The sequence below is a fragment of the Diceros bicornis genome, chromosome 14 (genome assembly GCF_020826845.1).
Source record: "Diceros bicornis minor isolate mBicDic1 chromosome 14, mDicBic1.mat.cur, whole genome shotgun sequence".
Taxonomy (NCBI): domain Eukaryota; kingdom Metazoa; phylum Chordata; class Mammalia; order Perissodactyla; family Rhinocerotidae; genus Diceros; species Diceros bicornis.
The window spans coordinates 58,833,888-58,851,370 of record NC_080753.1 but is presented as its reverse complement, the minus strand read 5'-3'; the positions used below and the strand labels follow the sequence as shown (position 1 = coordinate 58,851,370).

The window sequence follows — 17,483 nt, the reverse complement described above, 5'->3', positions numbered from 1 at the left end:
CTTCCTCCACTTTATGTGGGACACTGCCACAGCATGGCCTGACAAGCGGTGCGGTGGTACACACTCAGGATCCTCACCCGGGCCGCCAGTAGTGGAGCGCATACACTTAACCACTACGCCACGGGGCCTGCCCCAGCTTGATGATTTAAAATTGTGGAGTTGTAGCTATCAGTGACAACTTTTAAGTCTGTTAAGTATGTTTTTCTTAAATTTTATTATTCTGCAGGATTATGAACTCCAGCTGGCGTCATACACCTCAGGACTGGAAACTCTGCTGAACATACCTATCAAGAGAACCATGGTTCAGTCTCCTTCTGGGGTGATTCTGCAAGAGGTATGGACGTCATTACATACCTCCTAGAGCCTGCCCCTCCTTCTGCCTCTTCTGTTTTCCCTGTCCCCTTTCTGTCTTCCCTACAGTCCCTGAATTCATCCCTTCTTATAGGGTGTCCACTCAAAAAGTTTTAATAGCAGGTTTTGCTCCATCTAGTGTGAGTCATCCATATATGATGCATTTAGGAAATGATCAGTGGAAGTTAGGATCTGTGGTTTATGTATTAGAGTCTGCAGAAACTGGGCTTAAATTCTGGGTTTAGTGAGGGAGACTTTTAAAAAGTAGAAAATATCTAGTAGATTTCTAAAAGACAACTTCTTCCCAAAGATGTCAGAGAGCATCACCTGTCAGATGGTTTAGGGGAAGCACTCTGTACTGATGAGGATGGAATACAAGGTTTTTAGTCCTTTGTTTCGTTGTACTTCTAGATTTTGGAATAAGCATACATGAAAGGGAATTCACTCCTTAAATTATAAATTCACTTTTTCATTGTCTTAGAAAACAAAATTGGTCAACTTGCATAGGACTATTTTTTTAATGCAGTATCTTTTATTTTTCTTTCACACCTTTTCTCCAAGGCTGCAGATATACATGCTCGATACATAGAACTACTTACAAGGTCTGGAGACTATTACAGATTCTTAAGTGAGATGCTGAAGAGTTTGGAAGATCTGAAGGTAATTTACGTACTTTTTTCCTTGGAGCATCAAAAAATAGAATAGAACCTTATTATTACTGCCTCATTATAACATAGATTTGGACATACTGATAAAACAATATTTCCTTTAAACAGTATAATATAGTTTATTCATAAGTCTGGGGTCAGTCCCATGCTCCAATACACTGCTCGAAATGAACTTAGGTAATATTTGCAAAATTATAGCTATTTTGCCTTGCCCAAACCAGTAATTTCATTTAATGTTTGGTCAAGGAATTTGCTTGCTTTCTTTTTGTTACATTAAGGATAAGAACATCCTGGACTAGCTGGATTTGAATTTTTAATGTTGAAAGGTTAATTAAAACCCCTCATTTCTAATAACTTCAATTGACTTTATATGAGAGATATATGAGAATATGAGAATATATGAAAAATGAGAATGCATATTAGGAGAGAAAAAGTAGGGCTTCTTTCTTGTGATATGAGATGTTTTTCTTTCAACATAATTTCTGATTTCACTTCCACAGCTGAAAAATACCAAGATCGAAGTTTTGGAAGAGGAGCTCAGACTTGCCCGAGATGCCAACTCTGAAAACTGCAATAAGAACAAATTCCTGGATCAGAACCTGCAGAAATACCAGGCAGAGTGTTCCCAGTTCAAAGCAAAGCTTGTGGGCCTGGAGGAGCTGAAGAGACAAGCTGAGCTGGATGGAAAGGCAGCTAAACAGAATCTAGACAAGTGCTATGGCCAAATAAAAGAGCTCAATGAGAAGATCACCAGACTGACGTATGAGATTGAAGATGAAAAGAGAAGAAGAAAGACCGTGGAAGACAGATTTGACCAACAGAAGAATGACTATGACCAACTGCAGAAAGCAAGGCAAAGTGAAAAGGAGAGCCTTGGTTGGCAAAAAATAGAGTCCGAGAAAGCCATCAAGGAGAAGGAGTACGAGATAGAAAGGTTGAGGGTTCTTCTGCAGGAGGAGGGCGCCCGGAAGAGAGAATATGAGAATGAGCTGGCAAAGGTAAGAAACCACTATAATGAGGAGATGAGTAATTTAAGGAACAAGTATGAAACAGAGATTAACATTACGAAGACCACCATCAAGGAGATATCCATGCAGAAAGAAGATGATTCCAAAAACCTTAGAAACCAGCTTGATAGACTCTCAAGGGAAAATCGAGATCTGAAGGATGAAATTGTCAGGCTAAATGACAGCATACTGCAGACCACTGAGCAGCGAAGGCGGGCTGAAGAAGATGCCCTGCAGCAAAAAGCCTGTGGCTCTGAGATGATGCAAAAGAAGCAGCATCTGGAGATAGAGCTTAAGCAGGTCATCCAGCAGCGCTCGGAGGACAATGCAAGACATAAGCAGTCCCTGGAGGAGGCTGCAAAGACCATTCAGGACAAAAATAAGGAGATTGAAAGACTCAAAGCTGAGTTTCAGGAGGAGGCCAAGCGCCGCTGGGAATATGAAAATGAACTGGCTAAGGTAAGAAACAATTATGATGAGGAAATCATTAGCTTAAAAAACCAGTTCGAGACGGAAATCAACATCACCAAGACAACCATCCACCAGCTCACTATGCAGAAGGAAGAGGATACCAGTGGCTACCGAGCCCAGGTAGACAACCTCACCAGAGAAAACAGGAGCCTATCTGAAGAGATAAAGAGGCTGCAGAACGCTTTAGCCCAGACCACAGAGAGTCTCAGGAGGGTCGAAGAAAACGTCCAACAGCAAAAGGCCACTGGCTCTGAGATGTCTCAGAGAAAACAGCAGCTGGAGATCGAGCTGAGACAGGTCACGCAGATGCGAACAGAAGAGAGCATGAGATATAAGCAGTCTCTTGATGATGCTGCCAAGACAATCCAGGATAAAAACAAGGAGATAGACAGGTTAAAACAACTGATAGAAACAGAAACAAAAGAACGGAAATGCCTGGAAGATGAAAATGCTAAATTACAAAGGACCCAGTATGATTTGCAGAAAGCAAATAATAGTGCAACAGAGACGATAAGTAAATTGAAGGTTCAGGAGCAAGAACTAACGCGCCTGAGAATCGACTATGAAAGGATTTCCCAGGAGAGGACTGTGAAGGACCAGGATATCACAAGATTCCAGAGTTCTCTGAAAGAGTTGCAGTTGCAGAAGCAGAAGGTGGAAGAGGAGCTGAACCGGCTGAAGAGGATGGCCTCAGAAGACTCCTCCAAGAGGAAGAAGCTGGAGGAGGAGCTGGAAGGCATGAGGAGGTCTTTGAAGGAGCAAGCGATAAGAATCACCAGCCTGACCCAGCAGCTGGAGCAGGCGTCCATCGTTAAGAAAAAGAGTGAGGACGACCTCCGGCAGCAGAGGGACGTGTTGGATGGCCACCTGAGGGAGAAGCAGAGGACCCAGGAGGAACTGAGAAGGCTCTCCTTGGAGGTCGAGGCCCTGAGGCGGCAGTTGCTGCAGGAACAAGAAAATGCCAAACAGGCTCACTTGAGGAATGAGCATTTCCAGAAGGCGATAGAAGATAAAAGCAGAAGCTTAAATGAAAGCAAAATAGAAATTGAGAGGCTGCAGTCTCTCACAGAGAGCCTGACCAAGGAGCACTTGATGTTGGAGGAGGAACTACGGAACCTGAGGCTGGAATATGATGACCTCAGAAGGGGCCGAAGTGAGGCAGATAATGAAAAAAATGCAACCATTTCTGAACTAAGGAGCCAACTGCAGATCAGCAACAACCGGACCCTGGAGCTGCAGGGGCTGATTAATGATTTACAGAGAGAGAGGGAAAATTTGAGACAGGAAATTGAGAAATTCCAAAAGCAGGCTTTAGAGGTATTCACAAATATTTGATCACAGCTTCACTGTCTCTCAAATAATTGACTCCGTTGTCATCTAATCTGAACTGTGCTCTTGCTACTGGGACAGATGCTAACAGAAAGTCTAATTTTTCTTTTTATTGCCGTACTACCATCTGTCATAATCCAGACAACTGCTTTAAAATAATTTCAGTGCTGTTTGCCCGTCTATTCTATCACTGCATCAAATACCAATCTGTGTGTAACCTGCTTTGAGAACTTTAGTCTGACATTGGAGATCACTTCCTCTGAATGTTCCACTCTATTTTCTAGACAGTAGCTCTTACTTAGTGAGCTCTAATCTACATTTGTAATTAAAATTTTCCTAAATAAAAACCATATTAGAGGGGTTTTCTATGAAATTTTTAAGTTACTTTTTCTTTCTTGCTTGCATGATTTTTCTGCATTCATTATTTCATTCTCTTTTGATCTTGGTCCTAATGTGTTTCTTTTTGTTTGGCTTTTCTTCTTTTACCCCCTAATTTACAAGTAACTTCTTTAACTTCTAATACATTTGACTTCTATAGACAATATTTGTGTGGGGCTGCGTGTGGGGTGCGTATATGTCTGTAGATTTACATTGCTTTATTAAACACAGTAGTATAGCTGTCACAGGTAAGATGTAGGTATAGCAAGTGTGATAACCTGGAACAAAACTCCGCATAGTTTTTCAAATCGTAATTACTATTAAGAATGAGACAAGTCTACAAATTCTCCTATTTCCTTCTATAGAAAAAAAATAGTAAGTATGAAGCCATTCATCAAAATGGCAACATGTATCTATAGAATTTTTTTCATAAATTTGTAAGATAAAATAACATTATATCCAGGGAAAACAGAGAAAGAGCAAATGAGTAAACAAATTTAAAAAAATGTAGGAAAAGGGGTTAGATTATGATAGTCATATGATATGATCAAAACATTATTTTTTCCCATTTCTTTCTTTTTACATTCTAGGCATCTAATAGGATTCAGGAATCAAAGAATCAGTGCACTCAGGTGGTGCAGGAAAGAGAGACCCTTCTGATGAAAATTAAAGTTCTCGAGCAAGACAAGGCCAGGCTGCAGAGGCTGGAGGATGAGCTGAATCGCGCTAAGGTGACTCTAGAGGCAGAAAGTAGGGTGAAACAGCGCCTCGAGAGTGAGAAACAGCAAATCCAGAATGACCTGAATCAGTGGAAAACTCAATATTCCCGCAAGGAGGAGGCCATCAGGAAGATAGAATCGGAAAGAGAAAAGAGCGAGAGAGAGAAGAACAGCCTTAGGAGTGAGATTGAAAGACTCCAAGTGGAGATCAAGAGGATTGAAGAGAGGTGCAGGCGGAAGTTGGAGGATTCCACTAGGGAGACACAGTCACGGTTGGAAACAGAACGCTCCCGACTTCAGAGGGAAATCGACAAACTCAAACAGCGCCCATATGGGTCCCATCGGGAGACCCAGACCGAGTGCGAATGGACTGTTGATGCCTCAAAGCTGGTGTTCGATGGACTGAGGAAGAAGGTGACAGCAATGCAGCTCTACGAGTGCCAGCTGATTGACAAAACAACCCTGGACAAACTGTTGAAGGGGAAGAAGTCAGTGGAAGAAGTTGCTTCTGAAATCCAGCCTTTCCTTCGGGGTGCAGGAGCTATCGCGGGAGCTTCTGCTTCTCTTAAGGAAAAATACTCTTTGGTAGAGGCCAAGAGGAAGAAATTAATCACCCCAGAATCCACAGTCATGCTTCTGGAGGCGCAGGCAGCTACAGGCGGTGTAATTGATCCCCATAGGAATGAGAAGCTAACTGTTGACAGTGCAATAGCTCGAGACCTCATCGACTTTGATGACCGTCAACAGATATATACAGCAGAAAAAGCTATCACTGGTTTTGATGATCCATTTTCAGGCAAGACAGTATCTGTTTCGGAAGCCATCAAGAAAAATTTGATTGACAGAGAAACTGGAATGCGCCTGCTGGAAGCCCAGATTGCTTCAGGGGGTATAGTGGACCCCGTGAATAGTGTCTTTTTGCCAAAAGATGTAGCCTTGGCCCGTGGGCTGATTGATAGAGATTTGTATCGTTCCTTGAACGATCCTCGAGATAGTCAGAGAAACTTTGTGGATCCGGTAACCAAAAAGAAGGTCAGTTACATGCAGCTGAGGGAGCGGTGCAGAATCGAACCACACACTGGTCTGCTCTTGCTGTCGGTACAGAAGAGAAGTATGTCCTTCCAAGGAATCAGACAACCTGTGACCATCTCTGAGCTAGTAGATTCTGGTATATTGAGACCATCCACTGTAAAAGAACTGGAATTAGGTCAGATTTCTTATGATGAGGTTGGTGAGAGAATTAAGGACTTCCTTCAGGGGTCAAGCTGCATAGCAGGCATATACAGTGAGACCACAAAACAGAAGCTTGGCATTTATGAGGCCATGAAAATTGGCCTGGTCCGACCTGGTACTGCTCTGGAGTTGCTAGAAGCCCAAGCAGCTACTGGCTTTATAGTGGATCCTGTTAGCAACTTGAGGTTACCGGTGGAAGAAGCCTACAAAAGAGGTCTGGTGGGTATTGAGTTCAAAGAGAAGCTCCTGTCTGCGGAACGAGCTGTCACCGGGTATAATGATCCTGAAACAGGAAACATCATCTCTTTGTTCCAAGCCATGAACAAGGAACTCATTGAAAAGGGCCATGGCATTCGCCTGTTAGAAGCACAGATTGCAACCGGTGGGATCATTGACCCAAAGGAGAGCCATCGTTTACCAGTTGACATAGCATACAAGAGGGGCTACTTTAATGAGGAGCTCAATGAGATTCTCTCAGATCCAAGTGATGATACAAAAGGATTTTTTGACCCAAACACTGAAGAAAATCTTACTTATTTGCAACTAAAGGAAAGATGCATTAAGGATGAGGAAACAGGGCTCTGTCTTCTGCCCCTGAAAGAAAAGAAGAAACAGGTGCAGACATCACAAAAGAATACCCTCAGGAAGCGTAGAGTGGTCATAGTTGATCCAGAAACCAACAAGGAGATGTCTGTTCAGGAGGCCTACAAGAAGGGCCTTATAGATTATGAAACCTTCAAGGAACTGTGTGAGCAGGAGTGTGAGTGGGAAGAAATAACCATCACTGGATCCGATGGCTCCACCAGGGTGGTCCTGGTAGATAGGAAGACAGGCAGTCAGTATGATATTCAAGATGCTATAGACAAGGGCCTCATTGACAGGAAGTTCTTTGATCAGTACCGATCCGGCAGTCTCAGCCTCACTCAGTTTGCTGATATGATCTCCTTGAAAAATGGTGTCGGCAACAGCAGTGGCATAGGGGGTAGTGTCAGTGATGATGTTTTTAGCAGCTCCCGACATGAGTCAGTAAGTAAGATTTCTACCATATCAAGCATCAGGAATTTAACCATCAGGAGCAGCTCTCTGTCTGACCCCCTGGAAGAATGGAGCCCTATTGCAGCCATCTTTGACACAGAAAACCTGGAGAAAATCTCAATTGCAGAAGGCATAGAGCGGGGCATTGTCGATAGCATCACTGGTCAGAGGCTTCTGGAGGCTCAGGCCTGCACAGGTGGCATCATCCACCCCACAACCGGGCAGAAGCTGCCGCTTCAGGATGCGGTCTCCCAGGGCCTGATTGACCAAGATATGGCCACCAGGCTGAAGCCTGCTCAGAAAGCCTTCATTGGCTTTGAGGGTGTGAAGGGAAAGAAGAAGATGTCAGCAGCAGAAGCAGTGAAAGAAAAATGGCTCCCCTATGAGGCAGGTCAGCGCTTCCTGGAGTTCCAGTACCTCACGGGAGGCCTTGTTGACCCGGAAGTGCATGGGAGGATAAGCACAGAAGAAGCCATCAGAAAGGGGTTCATCGACGGCCGAGCAGCTCAGAGGCTGCAAGACACCAGCAGCTATGCCAAAATCCTGACCTGCCCCAAAACCAAATTAAAAATATCCTACAAGGATGCCATAAATCGCTCCATGGTGGAAGACGTCACTGGCCTACGCCTTCTGGAGGCCGCCTCTGTTTCGTCCAAGGGCTTGCCTAGCCCCTATAACGTGTCTTCTGCCCCAGGCTCCCGCTCCGGCTCCCGCTCCGGATCTCGATCCGGCTCTCGCTCTGGTTCCCGAAGTGGGTCCCGGAGAGGAAGCTTTGATGCAACAGGGAATTCTTCCTACTCTTATTCCTACTCCTTTAGCACTAGCTCTACTGGGCACTAGTAGTCAGTTGGAAATGGTCGGTATACCTTGGTTTCATTTATATGAATTTTCACTCTACTACATAATAAAAAAAGAAAACCTAGTGCTTGCAGTATAGTGATAGAACTTTCTGTGCTTAAAAAAACATAGTCATGGTTGAAATCAAATAGTTAAGGCTGTTCTGGCTTTTTATCTTCTTAGCTCACCTTAGTAACACACTGGATGTAGTGTGTATGATGTGGTAATCAGTTGTAAGGATAGCAAAAATTGAATTTAGAATGCGTTTCTTCCGTGTTTAGATTTTTGATTGATTCGTCTTGACCATCTTTCGGCGTATAAATCAGATTCATGTTCTTTGGAGATAAAAATTAAATTGATCATTGATATTTTAGTCATCTTTTCTGTTTCTTGTCTAAATACTTCCATTTTCTGTATTAGGATAAAATTACCCACCCCAAACCCAAGCATTTTGGAATGAGTCTCCTTTAGTTTTAGATTGTGGATTGTATAACCCGTATACTCTTAATGCACCTGTTTGGTTTGGTATGAATTTGACTGTTATGTGCATGATAGCAGCAATCTTGGCTTTTCTTGGGTCAAAGTTTTCTGTTTATTTTGCTTGTCATTTTCTGTGTACTTGAAAAAGGTGTCTTTATGAAGTTTGGCAATAAACTTTTAGACTCTTGAAGTTTTTGCGTTTTGATTTAATACTATGTTTATACACACAAGGGCATTTAGCAGCATCTTTTGCTTACTGTAAAATACGTCTAAAACCATCTATTTACTAAATACCTATTAAGAAAGACCATTGAAAAACTACTTTAGTTCCAAATTCTTGTTAGAAGTTGGTCTTTTGAAGTAAGTTTTTTCAATATTTCTGTACCAGGCAGAGTCCTTGGAAAGAAGCTTGTGTAAAGAGGCCAGGCCAGAGGTCAATACTCAGTTCTAGTTTATTCTCGACAGTGAGTACCCAGTAGCACGGGCACAAGTCACCATCATGCCATTTAGAAAACATGAAGTGGCTAAGATTCCATTTTGGGTATCCTCAAAATACATGATGTTTCATTTTGTTCCCTAAGAGGAAAGAATTGTCCTTGAGTCTATGAAAGTGATTCCTGAAGAGTTCTTGGCTCTCTGTTGAAGGGTAATGAGATGTAAGCTTATTCTTTGGGTTAAAGAGAAACTTTTGAAATTCAGACATTTGTCATTAAATTAACATGACTTTCCTGAATATCAATTATGTCTAGTATTGGGCTAATACTAGTAGCCCCCTTGACTTCAAGGCATTTGCAGTCTGGATGGGGACAGAAGACACACACAAAGCAATCAGTGGGACAACTTTCATAAATCAGCAGTATATATTAATATAATCAAATAGTACAGATAGGAAATAGGAAAACAAATGAAATGCTAATTGTGTGGAACAAAAAAGATCATACTGAAGAGAATACTTAAATTATTGGGGGCTTTTGGTACTTAGGGTGAAAACAGCACTCATTTCTTCCCTAACTTACCTCTCCTTTTCTTCCCCTTGCCACCTTCCCAATCTGGAGGACTTGTAATTAATTTCATTCACTAAATATTGAGTTCTTTTGTGTGCCATGCATTGTGCCAGAAGCTATGGATCCCATAGTAGAAATACATGGTACAAAAATAGCCCTTGTAATATAAAAAGAAGAAAAAAAATACGTGGTAAATAGTGAGTTGGGGGGAATGAAGGAGGATCCTCTGCTGGAGCTGGTAGGCTGTATCAGCTTATGGAGGCTGCCATAACAAGTACCATGGGCTGGGGGGCTTAAATAAGTTTATCTTACAGTTTTGGAGGTTAGAAGTCCAAGATCAAGGTGCCCTCAGGGTTGGTTTCTGGTGAGAGGTCTTCCTGGCTAGTGGGCAGTGAGGGACAGTGAGGGAGCTCTGGTGTCTCTTCCTCGATGAGGACACTAGTCTTATTGCATTGGGGCCCTACCGCTATGACCTCATTAAACCTTTAATTACCTCTGTAAAGGCCCTATCTCCAAATACAGCCACAATTGGGGGTTAGGGCTTCACCACAGGAATTTGGGTGTGGGGGCCCACAATTCAGCCCATAATAGGGGCCTAACCTAGAACAGGGGTCAGGAAACCTCTTTAGGAAAAGGGTGATTAAACAGAGATTAACAAGCATCAATGTAAAGGAGTTCCTCAGATTGAAACTACAGCCCCTCCAAGCTGCTGCCAAAGTCATTAAGCTCAGGTGAGATAGGGCTGAGTCCTGGAGAGAGGACACACTTGACCTGGGCTAAGTTTTGATTTGGTTCACATATACAGTGCATCCTCAGAAAAGGAAATATGTAACTTTTCAATGACAGTCATCACTTCACATCCAGAAGTAGTCTCACATTTTCCAGGATGCTTGGCTCACTATGTAAGTGCAAATAAAAAGTAACAATGCCGTGGGCAGAATATGAATAAACTAATTACCACACATCCAGTTGCAACTACTGGCCTATTTCTGTATTTTATGGTACTACCTTTTTATACTCATTATCACCCCTTCCTTTTTTTTTTTTCTTTTGGTGAGGAAGATTGTCCCTGAGCTAACATCCATGCCAACCTTCCTCTTTTTTTTCGGATATGGGATGCCGCCACACCATGGCTTGACAAGTGTTATGTAGGTCTGTGCCTGAAATCCGAACCCAAGAACTCTGGGCTCCTGAAGCGCATTGCGTGAGCTTAACTGCTATGCCACCAGGCTGTCCCCATCCCACCTTTTTTTTTAAGTGAGAGAACTGTGCTATTTGCCTTTGGAAATAGTTGTTTACAAAAATTTCCTGCACGGTTTCTTCATCTGGTGGAAACAAATGCAAAGGTAAAGCAAAGATTTGGCATCAGGCTTGAAAGAAATAAAAATAAAAAATGGTATAAGAGGGATTAGATTAAGGTCTTGGGTAGGAGATGTACAAAGTAAACTTGGGTTAATCAAAGGAAGGAAGTGCTCAAGAACCAGTGGGGATGTGTCAAAGAGAAACGGGGTGGTTTAAAGTGGCTTCCACTGGTCAAATTTGGGACAATTTGAGCATTAACAAGAATTATGGTAATAGAGTATGTAATAATGAATTTAAAAATGTAGAAGCCACCATAGTATTAGAGAATCATCATTTATAACCCCTAATGTAATAACATTCAGTGAAGGATTCTGAGTGTTTGTTGGGAACATGACATTCATAAGCCCCCAAGGCATCACCCACAGATTACATACCAATTACCAAGAGGAAAATGGACTGTTATCATGAAGTGATGCAGTCACTAGCTCCACCAAGTGATCAAATTTAGCATTACTAATAGCAGGAGAATCTAAGATATGTGTTTTCTATGAGATGTAACAAAAAGGAACACACATCTTGCAAAAATGATTAATCTAATCATGAGGGGAAAAAAAATCTGACAAATCCAGAAAGAGGGCCATTCTACAAGACGACTGGCTGAGGCTGCTAACACAATTCAATGACTTAATTTAAAAAGGAGGGTGGGGGACACTGTTCTAGGTTAAAAAAGGCAACCAATTATAGCTCATAGGTTGAAAAAATAATAAAACGGCTATAAAAGGAATTTGAGGGACAACGGGAAATTTGAATATGAACTGTATATTAGATGATACTATGAAATGATTAATTTTCTTGGGTTTGATCACGTATTGTTGGTTATGTAGGAAAATGTCCTTATTCCTAGGAGATGCATACGGACATATTTGGGGGTGAAGTGTCTGCAATTTAGTTTCAAATAATTCAGCAAAAATAAGTGTGCGGGGCTGTGCGTGTGGAGAAAGCGGGCGAAAGCAAATGTGGCCAAATGTTAACAATTAATGAGATGGAGGACGGCTATGCGAAAGCTCATTGTACTAGTCTTTAAACTTTTCTGTAGAGATAAACCATTGTTTTAAAAAGTGGGGCGGCGGGGGAAATGCCGTTCAGGAAACACCAGGCGCAATCGCACCCAGGAGCAGTTGCAAAACCATTAACCTCTTGAAGAGACCGGGAAACGCCTCTCAAGACAACAGCTCCCGCCCTTGCCGGGGCCCCTTCCTATAGGCGGTTCCAGTCACGTGACGGCGCCCCGCCCACAGCTCCCAGAGGCCCGCGCGCGCGCCGCCGGCAGTTCGGCCGCTTTCTCCTGGCAGGCGGGGCGCCGCCATGGAGGGCGATACTCCCTCAGTGGAGGAACGGCGGCGGCTGCAGGAGGAGCTGAGCGAGTTCGTGGAGAGCTGCTGCCGGACGCTGGAGGAGGTGACGGCGTCCCTGGGCTGGAGCCTGGATCGGCTGGACCCCGGGGAGGAGGGGACGGCAGAGGTGAGGGGTGCGGGCGCGCGGGGTCCTTTGGGGGCGCTCAGCCCGCGGTCTTCTCTGGCGGTAGAGGACGGGCGCGGGGAAGGGCGTGGGAGCCCCCTGCCTGCAGAGCCGTGGGGGGCGCCGCGGACGGCGTTCGGAGCGCCCTGCCGTCTCCGGACCCCGCGCTGCGGCGGCCCGCACCCAGCTCCTGTGCCGCCCCCCCGCCGCGGAACTTCCGGCTTAAAGCGTGACGATGCGGTGGGCGAGGCAGGAATGGCAGGTCTGGGGTTTGTTTAGAAAATAGACGAATGGGTCTCAGTGCTGCTAGCGGAGGTGTTGGCGGTTTGCTTTGTCATCTGTCACATGGATTCTGCAGTTGCACCAGATTTGACATCAGAAGAGCCTGGGAGTTCAGTGCACTTTTCTCTGCCATAAAATTGCTCGCTTCTGCTTGGGACAGCACCGACTGTAGGATTAAGTAATAGCAGTAAGAGATGGTGATTAGCAACTCTCCTGGACATTAGAATTGCTTTAAAAAATATGTAAGCAAGTGTATTAGAGTGAACCATCCTGGTATATATATATCTTTTAATAGGATGGGAGGAAGGGAAGTGCCACAACGTGGGATAATTCATGATCTCTAATATTCTTTCTGGGTTCATCATACTGTAATAATTTATCTCAGGTTTAAATTACATAACTGATTCCTCAGAGGCATTTGAAGTATGTTTGATTTATAGACTAACCATTTATTATATTAAGCGTTTATTATATTAAAAAGAGGAGTGGAAAATTTAAAAATATATTTATTGTTTGGAGGGGTATTTGAAGCTGTGAATTCCATTGAGTGAGGCCTGCCAAGCCTTTCCACACCATTGTTTACTCAGCATTGTAGTAAATTTGGATTTCTTGTATTAACACTTAAATAGCACTTTGCCTATCTCTGCCACTTACTATACGTTAGTTACCTCATTTAATAACCATAATTACCCTAAGAGGTAGGTACTGTTAGCTGCATTTTACAGATGAGGAAACACACCTAGAGAGGTGTAGTTTGTTACTGCTAGTTAATGGCAGTTAGAGTTTTGAACTCAGGCATTCTGGCTCCTGAGAGTCTGTGTGCTTAATTGTTAATTGCTATGCTGCCTCTGTAAAACTCCTTTGTAAAATTCCACAAGTTGGACAATCAGCTGTGAGTATACTTCTGACTTTTGCAAAACCAACATCTGATATTCAGGAGAGTGACTAGTTTAAAAATCCTGGTAAGTGATTCCATAATTCCTAGAATAGGTGCAGTCCTGATAGTTAATGAATCTTCACTTTTCTGCTTGACTGTTGTAATACTACAGTTAAGTGAACAACAGTCACAGTTCCTGTCCTCATGGGGCTTACTGTCTGGTGGTAGTGAGGGAGAATACAGAGAATTGCGCCATTGCGTTATAATGTGATAAAGTCTATGAAGAGTGGGTTGGAATTGGTGTAGTAGAGGTTATTGTAGGCTGTGGTGGGACAGCAAAGACTTCCTGGATAAAGTGAATTCTAAGCTGATAAATAGAAGTGAGCTGAATTAGCTAGGTGAAGCACAGAGGAAGCATCAGCAGCATGTGTAGAGACGATGGTGTGACCAGATCAGGGAACCTCAGATAGTTAAGGATGGCTAGAGCATAGGATGTGGAGTAGGAGGGGAATGATGGTGAGTAGGCGCCAGATCTAAAAGGTCCTTGTATCAGCCATATTAAAGAATCCAGATTTTTTTTTTTTTTTGGGGAAGATCGGCCCTGAGCTAACATCTGCCAATCCTCCTCTTTTTGCTGAGGAAGGCTGGCCCTGGGCTAACATCCATGCCCATCTTCCTCCACTTTATATGGGATACCGCCACAGTGTGGCTTGACAAGCGGTGCATCGGTGCACGCCCGGGACCCGAACCGGCGAACCCCGGGCCACCAAAGCGGAGGACGCGCACCCAACCACTTGCGCCACCGGGCCAGCCCCAGGTTTTTTTTCTTTAATGAGGGCAATGGAAGACGCGTGGAAGTATTTTAAGCTAGGGCATATCAGAATCCCCTGTGTGAGTGTATGTGCAGATTTAAAAAAACCTCCCTCCATCTCCATCCCCCTTATAGACTCTGCCCCCTCTCCATCCCTTCAAAGCTCAACTCTTTGAAAAGCTTACAGCCACTGCCTCGAGTTATATTAACCAGCCCATAGTTAGGACTTGTTGTCTTCCTTGTTGAAGTTCACCGGTCTAACACATTGTTCTAAGCTGGTATCTGGGCTTGCTTTCTCCCTCAGTTGCCCTGTGGCTTCAGAAGGAGGAAGTCTCTCATCCTGAGTCTGCATTACTCTGGTTCCTTACAACAGCCACAAACACCTTTCTTGTGTTTCCTGGTTTTTTTTTTTTTGTGAGGATGATCAGCCCTGAGCTAACATCTGCCAATCCTCCTCTTTTTGCAGAAGAGGAGAGAACTACTAGATAGTTCCACTTAATCAAGTAGTAAACATCTAATGGTATAGTTATTTCTTTAAATATCATGTACCTTTTTTCTTTGCTTCTGTTTGATTTTTATAGGATGAAATTGTGATATGCCCTTATGATTCCAATCATCACATGCCTAAATCGTCTTTAGCAAAGCACATGGTGTCTTGTCGACTGAGGAAGCTGGGCTACACCAAAGAAGAAGAGGTACCCCATATGTGCTATGTACACATCGTATAGTCCATGCATTAATAAGTTCGCAGTATTCAGAAGGGATGGTGTGAGGTTTTCTGACATAAAATAGTAGTCATTTAAGGGGTAGAAGGGTACTTGCCTAATTTTGCAAATTATTGCAAGAAATATTTAAAGGATACTCATCTATTGTTGGTTTATGTCAAATCTTAAAATAGTCATTATCTGTTACTCAAGAACACTAAGTTTTTTTTTTTTTTTTTACTGTTTAGGATAAAATGTATAATTCTGATTTTTTCTATGAGAATGCGAAGATACCTTCAATTACTTTGAGTAAGTATTAATTTAATAGATTATAATTTAAAATATCTTAATATAGGTATTGATATTTCATTTTTGAATTATCAAAAGAATGGACTTGATAAGTATGTTTATGATTAAAAAGGACGTTTTGTAACTTCAGAGAATGTAGGATTAATTAATGTACAGTGAAATTAGTTTGCTTAATCTGAAACTTAGAGACAAGGCTTATATTAATAGACAGTGAAAACTGCAGAGCATTGCACAGTAGGATAGATACCTTCCTTCTTGGTTATAACAAAAATCTGGCCACAACACAGTTTGAAGAGAAGACTGAGGATGGAAATGTGTTCCAAGTGTTCACAGCATACGTAGGGGTTAAAATCTTCATAGAGGTTAAAATCTTGGGCTCTGGAATCGGAATGCCCTGATTCAGCTCATGGTTTTGTCACTAATAGATGAGTGACTTTCAGGAAGGTAATTAACCTGTTTGTTGCCTAAATTTCTTTATAAAATGGAGATGATGATAATAGCACTTTTGTGAGGATTAAATGATATATATATAATATGCTTAGAACAGTGTCTTATGCTTAGCTGGGATTCAAGAAATGTTAGCTATTATTGGTTGCTAAAATTTGTAGAGGCTACTGCTGCGTGCCTAATTATAGTGAACTCTGGTTACTTACTGGGCTCTAGCTAGATCTGAAAGAATTCTGCATTCAGATTGCCTAGGCAGTGATGTGGGTGTTTCCTCTCTTAAGATTCTGGAAGGTTTGTCAGTGTGCCCAAAGAGCTTGGATTGGAAACCAGTTAATAATTTAGTTATGGACACTGATGTTTCATATTATGGTTATGGGTTTTTTTTTTTTTTGACAGATAAGGACTCACAGTTCCAGATAATTAAACAAGCTAGAACTGCAGTTGGAAAAGATGGTGATTGTTATAATCAAAGTAAGTGGCATCATAGTTTGAGCTAATTAATGAATCAAACTATTTTTCTCCCACAGACACATAGTTACTAGTTTTCAGGAAAAATCTTGTGGATACAGTTACATGGGAAAGGTTCAGTTTTACATTTAACATTAGACTAGCGTGCTTGGTGTCAGGTTCCTTTGTTAGTTATTTTCTGTTCAACTACACCAGAGTCTCACTAAGACAATCTTAGCTAAGGGTTCATGCTTTGGAATTACCTAATAGGTGAGATTGTCTTGTAGATAATTATTTTTATTATGGTTATTTAATAAATAAATCCCATTGAGTGAGACTGTCTTACCTTGTTTTCCTGTCTTGAGCATTAGCCCAATGTTAAATGTAAGAATGTTGAAATGCGATGTGAAAGGAAAAGCGTAGGCAGAAAGAGATCAGTCTCCACAGCTTCCCCTCAGCATGAAGCACAAACACAGAGTTTTACATTCCATTTCAGAGGGTTTGTGGATCTCTGCATGCCCAGCTTTGGAGCTGGGTTTAGAGTTTCTGTCTGGGACTTACTTCAGCAAAGACTAGGTTAGAATTTTTAAGTATCAGCTTTTAGGAACTTGAAAGAAAACTTAATCCATCAAAAATATGGAAGTAAACAAGTAAATAGAGTTAATAGATTTCTGAACCTGAGTATAACATCTAGCCAAAGCGTGACTGGCCCCTTTTATAAGGATTTCTGAGCTGTCATCTTAGAACCTTCTGGAGGTAGCTTTCTCTGGACATCGTATGTTTTTTCCTTCACTCTTCTTTCTAGCCGAGTTATATTAACCAGCCCATAGTTAGGACTTGTTGTCTTCCTTGTTGAAGTTCACCGGTCTAACACATTGTTCTAAGCTGGTATCTGGGCTTGCTTTCTCCCTCAGTTGCCCTGTGGCTTCAGAAGGAGGAAGTCTCTCATCCTGAGTCTGCATTACTCTGGTTCCTTACAACAGCCACAAACACCTTTCTTGTGTTTCCTGGTTTTTTTTTTTTTGTGAGGATGATCAGCCCTGAGCTAACATCTGCCAATCCTCCTCTTTTTGCTGAGGAAGACTGGCCCTAAGCTAACATCCGTGCCCATCTTCCTCCATCTTGTGTGGGCCGTCGCCACCGCACAGCCTGACAAGCGGTGTGTCGGTGCGCGCCCGAGATCCGAACCCGGGCCGCCAGCAGCGTAGCGCATGCACTTAACTGCTATGCAACAGGGCCGGCCCCGAGTTTCTTGTGTTGAAGCTCCCATTTTT

The 17,483-nt window shown here is 42.6% G+C and overlaps 2 protein-coding genes across 12 annotated transcripts in view; both read left to right on the top strand.

Moving 5' to 3' along the window:
• The window catches only part of DSP (desmoplakin), a 42,218-nt gene extending 33,520 nt beyond the window's left edge, over positions 1–8,698 (top strand). Inside the window, exons 21-24 of one of the 2 annotated variants that reach the window (XM_058555316.1) lie at positions 227–334; positions 913–1,011; positions 1,520–2,017; positions 4,795–8,698. In XM_058555316.1, the coding sequence (XP_058411299.1) occupies positions 227–334; positions 913–1,011; positions 1,520–2,017; positions 4,795–8,031 (3,942 nt within the window). In that variant the 3' untranslated portion in view covers positions 8,032–8,698. Of the gene's footprint in view, positions 1–226; positions 335–912; positions 1,012–1,519; positions 3,815–4,794 lie in introns of both variants that reach the window. The other variant, XM_058555315.1, reaches the window with a different exon arrangement.
• Positions 8,699–12,154: 3,456 nt separating this feature from the next.
• The window catches only part of SNRNP48 (small nuclear ribonucleoprotein U11/U12 subunit 48), a 70,824-nt gene continuing 65,495 nt past the window's right edge, over positions 12,155–17,483 (top strand). For all 10 annotated transcript variants that reach the window (XR_009222140.1, XR_009222138.1, XR_009222139.1 and 7 more), the window contains exons 1-4: positions 12,155–12,335; positions 14,884–14,997; positions 15,255–15,315; positions 16,159–16,233. Coding sequence is in view for 7 of the 10 variants with exons in the window: in XM_058555307.1 (XP_058411290.1) it covers positions 12,180–12,335; positions 14,884–14,997; positions 15,255–15,315; positions 16,159–16,233 (406 nt within the window). In the remaining 3 variants the exon portion in view is untranslated. The remainder of the gene's footprint in view (positions 12,336–14,883; positions 14,998–15,254; positions 15,316–16,158; positions 16,234–17,483) is intronic.